The sequence below is a fragment of the Sipha flava genome, unplaced genomic scaffold (genome assembly GCF_003268045.1).
Source record: "Sipha flava isolate LNK unplaced genomic scaffold, YSA_version1 196_pilon_pilon, whole genome shotgun sequence".
NCBI lineage: Eukaryota > Metazoa > Arthropoda > Insecta > Hemiptera > Aphididae > Sipha > Sipha flava.
Window position 1 is genome coordinate 366,280 of NW_020272770.1, and position 11,277 is coordinate 377,556.

The 11,277-nt window shown below is 31.1% G+C and overlaps 1 protein-coding gene across 1 annotated transcript; it reads left to right on the forward strand.

Moving 5' to 3' along the window:
* The first annotated feature begins 840 nt into the window (after positions 1-840).
* LOC112681761 (zinc finger MYM-type protein 1-like) lies at positions 841-7,645 on the forward strand. The gene is given in 6 exon segments (XM_025552068.1): positions 841-912; positions 6,127-6,281; positions 6,559-7,044; positions 7,046-7,206; positions 7,267-7,364; positions 7,544-7,645. Coding segments are annotated over 6 exon segments (1,074 nt in total).
* Positions 7,646-11,277: the final 3,632 nt, after the last annotated feature.

Below are 11,277 nucleotides of genomic sequence, written 5' to 3' on the forward strand. Positions count from 1 at the left end.
TCAAGTTTTGTTTTTTTTATAGATACGCGTGATCACGTCACCAATAGCATAGGTATTGCATTTAATGTTACGATATCAATAATTAGAAAATAAATATATTTTCTAAAGCTAGCAATATAGATATGATCAAAGGTTAAGATAAGGACTTAAAGAGAACGGCCAGCAAGCGTTATATGAATATTAACGTCCATTCGCAAAAAAAAATGTTGGAGCTTAGGTCTTATTCAAGTTAATGGTTCAATGACAGCTGAAAACTGTGTTTATGTATTGAAGGAACGACTAATTTAATTTGATATTTAGGTCTTTGATCCTAGTACCACCAAGTAAAAATGTTGGTGTCAAAATGGTTTCACAAATTCGTAACCAATTCGTAATTATTCGTAACCACAAATTTAGAATTTGTTACTTAAGTATTACCGCCCAATATAAATTTTCTATTTTACGAATAGGTTACTAATTGTTAGTACCGTTTCGCACACTGTACGACGATTTTTCTAGTTTCGGCTGTTGGAGTCAACTCACACTCGCACCCACAAATAAAAAATTGATTTTAGGCAGTTATACTTAAGTTACAAATTCCAATTTTGTAGTTACGAATTATTACGGAATTAGTAGTTTTTGACACCAACATTTTTACTTTGTGGTGCCAAGATCAGTGACCTTTGATATTTCATTAGAAAAAGATATTGTCGCAGTTGTAACCGATGGACCAAATGTTATGTTAAAAGTAGGAAAACTTCTTAACACTGAACACCAGCTATGTTTCACTTATGGTATTCATTTAGCTGTTTGTGATGTACTTAATAATAATAAAAAAAAAATGTCTAAGATGAATCAACTATGAGTGATATGAATGAAGATGTCGATGAAGAATTGGACTTTCCTGATTCAGATTTAAATATTCTTCTACAAGTTACATACAAAGAATGAAATAAAAAAAAAACATAATTACCAACAAAAATATAATATACGTTACAATTTAAAGTATACATGGTTTTCAATGAAAATTAGATGTAAGTAAAAATATAATTAAAAGGAAACACAACAATAAAAAATTGATAAGTAATTAAACTTCTGGACTTATCGACCAAAATGTATCATAGTATCAAAGACACACAGTAAAAGTTATTAAAATTAGAATATTATCAATTTATTTCGATATTATTACTTTTTTTTTTTAAATATAGCTTGTTACCGACATAATTGTGTTGCATAGGTCTGAAATCTCTATTTTATTTAGTATTCGATTTTCAAAACTAAACCATTCATTTGCGTATGTTAGTTTTCAGTAAATACAAAAATATAAATTAATATAAGGATTTAAGGGATAACAATTTGTATACACAAATGTGTGGTTTAGTAGGAAATAACACTAAAATAAAATTCTGGTCTAGTACTGAATGGGTTCATTGTATAATAATATGTTTTGGTTTTGAACAATTGTACAAATTACAATTTATTAAGAAAAAATACCATTTTATGAATTTTTAAAACAATTAGTAATAAACTAAAAAACCTATAATCTAAACCTAATAAAACTGTTTATAATATGTAAACATTAACATTACTCATAAATAGGGCTCGGATTTTAAAGCATAATAATTAAAAAAAGGCACAAAATTGTTTAAAAAAAAGCAAAAATGAAGCATATTTATTTTTAAAAAAAGTATGACAAAAAATTAACATAAATTAGTTATAATTTTACAAAACTGAATAAAAAAATTGAAAAATTAATTTAAATTAAAAAAATAATTTGCTATCATGTATTTAGCAAGATTTTCAGAAGTTAAACTGACTCTATTGTTTGACAGGATGTTTTTATACATAGAAAATGACCGCTCTAAATCCATCGAAGTAATCGGTGCATACTTCGATATCGATTATATACGATTAGTGAGTACTGAGAGTAGTTTCTACAGGCTATATGCAATAGCTGATAAGCTATCGACTTCTAAGCTGTGTCTGTAGATCGATAATCTATACGTTTAAGGTCGTTCCATACGAATGGTACGGTCACGGTCCGGCGATAGGTAAAATATAATATCTATATTTATATTAACTGTATAATTATTATTGCGGGTTTTCACATTTCTTATAAATTATATAAACATTTTTTTCATTACTATAGCATAACAAACAAATAAAAATTCCACAGCTAGAATAACTGAAAAAAGCAATAAAAAAGCAAAAAAAGCATTTATACTAAAAAAAGCAAAAATAAATTCGTTTATTTGGAATCAGATTAACGTGAAACGAATTTATGTAAAAAAATTAGATTTCTGTCTTAAATATATAAAAAAAAACATTTGCTTTAAAATCCGAGCCCTATTCATAAATAATATTTAAAAAGAAAAGTTTATTCAATGTAGTGAATGACTGAATAACGTTTAAACTGCTCCCTCCCCATAAATACACCCCTAATGCCTATAGTATTATAATGTACCCAGGGACGCTCACAGAAATGTAGCTCAGGGGGGGGGGGGGGCAAAAAAATTGTAAGTACCTAAATACTTATAGGAAGATTTACTGCTACATATTTCATCTACTCATATTTTGTATTACTATCATTAATAATTTTTTAAAAATCAAAAGTCATTTAAGTTTATATAAAATTACATTATTAGTTATTAGTTTTAATATTTATAAGAAAAAATATAATAAAGTTTAAACAAAAAACAACTTTATTTGATTGAATTCGCATCATATTTTATTATTTTATTCAAAAAGTAATGATAATCTCCTTTTGTTTGAAGCAAATAAATTAATTGAATCATCATTTGTTGATTAAAAAAATGTTAGATACTTGTTAGATACAAGGATTTTCAAATAGTCACTGAATACCCAAGATCAGCTTTATGTAAAATAACTTCCAATTTTGTAAGTGACGCGAAAATCTCAAGGAGGGCAATGGCCCCCACTGCCCCCCCCCCATCCGGGCGTCCCTGAATGTACCTAAGCAGGAATAAAATGTAAAACTCTAGTTTTCATATTGTAACGTTACCAACAACACCTTCCACTTATTGTATATTAAAGGTTTAGCCTACATAAGTAGGTGTTGTAGTGTAACCTACCTACACAATCATCGTGAATATAATATATACTATTTCGGTACTCTATAATTGATTACATTTATTAATATATTTACTGTGTGTGATTTTTACCAAACTACTTGCAACTTGGAAAGTCTATCGCTAATCAATATTACAATGAATTCATGATGAATATATGATACGATGTTATTACACATGTTGTCCAGTACATTTTTAAGGAATTTTCACTGGGCGACAAAAAAATGTTAAAACTCAAAGCAGTCAACGTATAATACCACAGTATGATGATAGTACGATATATATGATGAATCATTGATGATATTTCACGTCCGCTTCGCATAATTTCGCCCAATCTTTTAAAATACTTTCGACAGAATATAATCACTGGGCGACATTTGCGTCGCCTAGTTAACTGGTTAAAAAATGCACTGATGTTGTCACTTAAAAACACATGCTATAAATTTATCACATTTTACTAACACACATGGTGTGTGAATGACGAGACTGCGGTAGTACATAGATAACCAGTGGCGCCGAACCTCCTGTTAGGTGTGGCGGCTGCCACATTTAATTTAGGGGGTGGGTACCCTTTAGCATTAGTAGGTTTTAAGTATAAAATAACTTACAATTTTATAATTAAGGTAAGAAGGAGCAATGAACATAATATTTCAAATAACGCGAACGGCTATGCCACAGTGTGATTGCGTTAAGAAAAGCAGATAACTATATTTTAATTACGATAAATTACCAATTTTGTACCTAATTTATTTATAAATCTACAACAGCGGCTACAGATGCTAGTTCACAGTATTTTACGCATTAGATACAGAATGAAAATATAATATAGACACAGGGGCGGATCCAGACCGAGATAATGGGGGGAGGGGGCGATTTTTAACAGACACACATGATATAGATATTTATATAGATAAAATTAAAAATATTAATTTTGATATAGGTTATTTATTTAAATAAAAAGTATTAAAAAAAAATTATATAATAATAATAATAATAATAACAATTTTTTTTAGTTATTCCAATATGTCTCATAACAATAGAGTTTATAATTACAAATTTGTTGATTATGGAGGTACCGAACGATTTTTACGTTGGTCGTTATCAGTTATCATATTTCGGAAACACTGACTTACACAAAACTTGATTACGAATAATTAACATCATGATAGTAGTAAATAACTGTGATATCAGTATATCACCAAATAATAAATATAAGTGATAATATACTCCTAGCATAAGTTAGGTATAAAAAAAAGTAGCTCAAGATTTCCCTATTTACCCTTGAAGTAATTACGTCAAAAACTAAAGTCTGCTTTGGTGAAGGGGGGGACCGCTCCATTCGCCCCTGTATAGACGAACACGATAGTATTGTTATAATTAAACTATTGGTGTTATCCTAGATTATATATTTTTGTAATACAAGAATAATATAAATTTGTATAAATTTAGATTTCTTTGACTTTTTTGAACAAAACAAGAAATACATGGCAATATGAAATCAACTATTATCATTGATTACAAATAGTAATAATAAATAAAATAGTATAATAAATGCTATTATATAATATTATGAAATATTATATGGGTATTAATTTAGTATGAAAGTAGTTGAAAATAATTTATAGATTTATGGGTAATGACACTGATAACTGATAAGTTATTCAATTATTGGTGACACGACGCTTACTCACACTGGGTTCACTAGAGCAAAAATGATTAAGTATGTACTACATGTAACAAGACGTTCAAGTCCAAGGGCGCCCATAGGAAAATTCTCAAGGGGGGGGGACAACATTTTAATTTATCAATCTATTCATAAATAGAAATGACCAACGATATAGGAAGGGGCTTACAATTTTACATTATACTATTACATTATATATATATCGAACTGGGAGACTATAAAATAATAATTATTTAACCAATTTATCATAAAAGTAATTTATTGAAATTTTTATTTAATTAATAATATAAATTGGACATTTAAGACATTAGTTATATTTATTAAAATATTATTTTAAAAATATTATATAAATATTATGGTTGTGCACACACACACATAAACATACCGTATTTCTGGAAATACACAATATTTTAAGAATTGATAATTATCCATAGAATATAAACGAAAAAGCGTATTGTTATTTATAGCTGATAACCCGATTTTCCAAACTAAATAAATAAATTTTTCATAAAAAAATTATAGATTTTCATATATTACATATTTAAATTATATTTAAATAAATATTTTCTGATTATAGTAAACAATTTTCCAAGATTTTTGACATTTTCCAGGGGGGGGCATGTCTCTCCCTCGCCCACCATATGAGCGCCCTTGTTCAAGACTTATTGCTTTTGCCCTGAAATCTGTGAAATTGCCGTTTTATATTATTTTTATAATAAATTGTTTTTTTTTTTTATTGACAAATTGTATTTTAATATTTGTATTTATATTTTATTTGTTCTGAAATTTGTATGAAAATTTAAAATGTCTAGTTTGATTTGTTTATGTGGCATATTGAACGATATAAATTGGAAACGTCATATAACATAATGTAAAATTTTAAAATTAAAAAATACGAATTCAGGCAATGTTTTATCAAATTATTTTTCACAAAAACGAGAAAACAAATCTTTAGTTGATGACATTAAAATGAAAAAGTTAAGTAGGTACCTAGTTACTAAGTTATTATTTATTATATAAATATCTATGAACTATAGGTACTAAAGATTGGAGTATACTCTACCTACTTACCTACCTATCTTGGTATTTAATTTAAAATATATAAATCTAAATTGTTTATGATATTTTTAGCAAAAAAAAAAAAAAAAAAAAATGAAAATGACAAATCTGATCAATGCCATAGAACATTTCACCGTACCCATATTTTTTCACCAATACAAAAATATGGTAATTTTTTTTCTTTATAAGTAGACATAAAAATAAAATTTGGTAACAATTGCTATTTATCAATATTAAGAGATTCTAACTATCAAAAATAAAATAACCAATTTAACTTAAAATATGTTTAATTTAAATAAATATTTTAGAAAAATTATTGAAAATATGACAAATGCAAAAATAATTGGAATAGAATTTATAAGATTTGAATTTGGAAACCAAATTTTTAATTCCTTATGCCTGTTTACACGTGACGAGTACTCGGCCGTGTCACTCGTTATGTTGCTCGGTCTAATACCGAAATTGACCGAGTCAGCAATTACACATATTTTATTTGCTTGGCCGAGTGACACATAATTTCACTACACGATCTACTCGGTTGGCGGTTTATACACACCGAGTACAGTTGATTTTGGTAGTAGCTGTAGTCGCTCGGCCGAGTGAATAGAAACGGTTTCTATTCACTCGCTCGATCATTTTACTGGGCCGAGTACTGGTTCCTTGAGTTCACACAGGACAGTGCTCGGTCGAGTTGACTCTCTCGGCCGAGTACTCGTCACGTGTAAACAAGGCAATACTGTTTTTAAGTGTCTTAATGAATAAAGAAGTTATTAAAAATTTAACAGACATTACATTATATTTAGGTAGACATAATTTACCATATAGAGGCCATAGAAAAGGTTGGAAAGATAAAATCCATGGAAACGTTAAAGATTTAACAATTTTATTAGCAAAATATTCATCGCCATTAGCATTACATTTAATTGAAGTTCAATTGAAGGGAAAACACACATATAATTTTATTTCATGGCAACGGCAAAGCCAATTAATTCAAGCTATTGCCACTCACATACGTAATTCAATTAAAGATGAACTTATTAATGCCAAATATTTTGCCGTGTCTTTAGATACTACATTTGATATTTCCCGAAAGGAGCAGTTATCAACAGTGTTTCGGTACATAAATAAAAACACTAGTGATGTCTGTGAAAGACTAATAGCTGTCCGAGAAACTTTACCAACTACTGACGAACATTTGTTAACAATTTTTAATGATTGATGTGACGAAATGGATAGATTGGAAAAAGTATCTAATTGGCCATTCATACGATGGTGCGGCTTCAATGAGAGGTGCCTTTAATGGATTGCAGGCTATAATGAAAAACCATAACCCTTCTGCTACTTATGTTTGGTGTTTGGCATACAGATTTAGTTTATTTATAGTAGATGCAACAAGTAAATGCCCCCGAGCTAAATATCTATTCGGTAATTTAAAAACACTATATGCTTTTATAGGCAGCAGTAAAAAACGAGTAGGGTTATTTTTACAGTATCAAAAAGAAAGATATCCTGGTAAGCCATTACGTAGGTTAAAAAGAGTTAAAACTAACCAGGTAGTCATCTCATGCTGATGCCCTTCATATAGTTTTTGAGATATATGTACGATTCATTAATTGACACATTGGACGAATTACAAAATTATGTTGATCGTATTTTAAGTGTTAAGGCTGGAAATTTAATGAATTATTTATTGTAAAAATCATTTATATTAACTTGTTTTATATTTAAACAGATATTTGAGTTAACTAATCCTTTAAGTATATTTTTACAAGGCGTACAAATTGATTTATTGGCTGCTACTGAATATTTACAATGTGTATTTGAAAATATTTAAGTTTTCAGAGATGACAATTAGTTTAAAAAATTAATCGATAATAAAAATCAGTTTTTATTATCTAGAAGTGACGAATTATCTTTCACGCCATTAGTAGCAAATAGAAGAAAAACAAAAAAATAAAATGCCGGGTGAAATTATGTCTGATGAATGTATCAGCTGTCCATTTACAAATTTTAAAATTAATGCATACTACTCAATCATTGACATTGTGTATACTAAAATGAGAGGAAGATTTAATGACCAGTCAACACCACTATATAAAGATTTATCACTTTTTCAAGTAAAGCAAATAATAGAAGTTAAAGAAAAATCAAATTTACCAACTGATTCATTTGATGGTTTTGAAAAAAAGTATAGACAATTTGTAAAGGCTGAGGATTTAAGACGTGAATACAGTTTGTTAATTCATATTTAATGTTTGCAAAATGAATAAAATTACCAGTGAAGTTACATAAGCCAATACCATGTGATGATGATATCAGTGATAACATAGAAGAAGAGAACTCATAAAATCATATTATCAACAACTTCTGGAACAATAAATATAGTATACAAGGTATGTCAAAAAAATGGGTTAAAAGAAGTGTTTGCAGCTATTTATACAGCGTTAAGCATTGGACTAACTTTACCAGTATCTAAGTCCTTCAGTATCTTCAGAACGAGACTTCTCAAAATTAAAATTAATTAAAACTAAATTAAAAAGTACAATGGCAGAAGAATGATTATCTGATGTTAATATCATATGAAAATGATATTGACATTGACTCCGACTTATTTATTAATATTTTTACATCATACAGTACAGTGCTAAAAATTATTATGTTAATCAAATAATACGGGTAACAGGATGCAGTAAGCAATGAACATATTATATTTATTAATTAATTATGATGTTATTTATGTAAATAGTTTCCATTAGTACTGCATGTCTACATAATATGATCTTAATAATAATATAAAATATAAATCAGTTTTATTGTCAATATCCTTTTCTGATGATCATTTATCATATAATTCATTTCTATGGTAATCATAAATTAATGTACTTATATATATTAAAATATTAAATAATGCGAAAATTCAGTAAATAATACAATTTATTTGTAAAAATAATATTTTGTGTTTAAAAAATCGGTATTGACCAGGGGGTGTGAGAAGCTCTGCCCCCCACGGCTTAGGTTTCATATCGTGTAAAGATAGGTGGGTATAAATTAATGAAAATTGCCACACCTAAAAAAAATTAGTTCAGAGCCATTGTAGATAACACAGAGACGCATTATGTCTATTAAAATTCAATGTATACATATGTATAGATAATGAATAATGCAAGTCTAGGATTGAAGTATGCATAGTAATTTATTTAAATAGCTCACTACGCTCCGTAGAGCACACGAATACGAATATTTTAAGATTTTTTCCACCGATTAAACGTCGATCAATATCGCGGAGAATGATCACTACTTTCGTTGGTCTATCGGAAGTCATTTGATTAACATTGGCTCCCACGATTAGTACATAAAATCACAATTGAGTCGACCGCGGACAGGGCCGTCCCAACGTTTTTCGGGGCCACGGGAAAATTAATTTAGGGGTCCTCCGACCGTAATAATAAGATGTGATAAACAAAATATTTACTGAGAATAACGAAATTCTTGCAAACGTATTTTTCCACATCTTATCCAATCAAGTTCATTTAAATTCATGTACTGAATTTACATACTTACATAATAGAATTGAATATTATTCACATTATTCATAATTCAATCGCTCAATGTAATCGGACAAATCGCTACAAGCTCGCACGCAGCGTGTAAAATTGCTCAGTGTAATCGAGGCTTTATTATTAATTATTAGGGCCCGGATTTATATGGACTAAAAACCTCAGAAATATGGACTATAAAATATGCAAAAAAAACTAAACTAACAAAACAAAGCTATCTGCAGAAAAAATATCTTTATATTCGGTAACAAATGTGTTTAGCCTACTAGACTAGTAGTACAGATTATCAGTATTTAAAGTATATATAAATTCAAATCAATGAAAATTACACACATTCAGATCACGACAAACACGATTATGATTCACGTTCGTATGATTTACGAAATACAGATTATTGCTTGTCCCGTTAGGTCTCATATAAGATAAGAAAACGACGTAATTTTAGATAAAACACGCAAATGCATATAAATCTGGGCCCTATTAAATATTATACATTTATAATAATCTTGATTAATCAAGACTTTATGGTGCGTCCTAAAAAATATTCTAACAACGGGGCCTGGGGCAAAACGGTCCTGTTGCCCCTCCCTCTGAACGGCCCTGACTGCGGGAGCACTCGGGGTGGGTTTCGCAACACGAACTGGTGTCGGACACGCCCGTACGGGCACGGTGCGGCCATCGGTCTGCATTTGTTTCGGTGTCATCAACTACGGCGCGATTGTGAACACCGGTGTTCGAAATGCATAAACACCACGGGCAGGGCGCATAATTCGACGGCGATCTCCGAGCACGAGCCTCCCACCGGCCGCAACCGGTGTATTACCATTGTTGATAGCTGTGGCGCAACTGCTGCGCTACGAGGAAGTGACGTCGATACGGGATAGTGCACGGTACAACACGTAACACTGTGACGAGTGTTGACGCGCGCAAAAGTCGTAGTTTTGTACGTCTAAAACGGTGTCGACGTATAATAATTGACATGTATGCGTACAATTTCGAATCGACTTCGTTTAAACCATAACGTCGAGTTAAAAAATAAGTAGATCAAATTATTTATCCAAAAAGTATGGTGAAAATCGTCGGACACGTGAAAAAATACGTTTTTACTCCGAAGAGTTTTGATTATTTTGAAAATAATTCCCTTCGGTCCTAAAATTGATCGACTCCTCGAAGGGATGTTGAGCGTCGTAATTCATGGTCGAGTTACCAACGGACGGTGCATGCGCGTGCCTACCGATAGCGAAAAACACAGCTCACAGTAATTGTACGATTGTAACAAATATTAATTGACGGCAACGGGTAAAGCGCACCGAACCGAAAACGTGTTGGCTGACGGATAAGTGTTCCCGGACGGGTGGAGGGAGGGTTGAAAAATATCTCTGAAAATGGTTTTGCACATATCGCAAGGAGCATCGGTAGACACAGGCGCAATCAGGTGGGGACCGAGTGGCTTAGCCCTCCAAATGTTTATCCACCCTCTACATAAATGGTACAGACACAAATCAAAAAGTATTAGTCCATTACCGAAGCGATATCGAAAAACAAAGTAGCTCCCCTTGCTAAAAAAAAAAAAAAATTAAAGCCTAGTTGCGACTATGTCGGTGGGGGAAACGATGATGCAGAAAACGCGGTAAGCAAGAAGCGAAGACGACGGTGGGGTAACGAAAAGAGTTTGGAGTTCACGAGTCAACGTCCGATGTAAAAGTCCCTGCCCCGTCCGATCCGGCAATCCGGTGCAGAAGCAGTGGACGGCGGATCCTCAGCGCAGCGCGTTCGCCCGGGTGTCGATCTCGGCAGCGATCACTTCGGTCTTTGTCGGTCCTACAGTGTTGCCACCGCCGCCGTCTGATAGTGCCAGTACGATTTGATTAGGTAATCGTCGGCGCGTGCGTGCGCTTTTTCCATATGT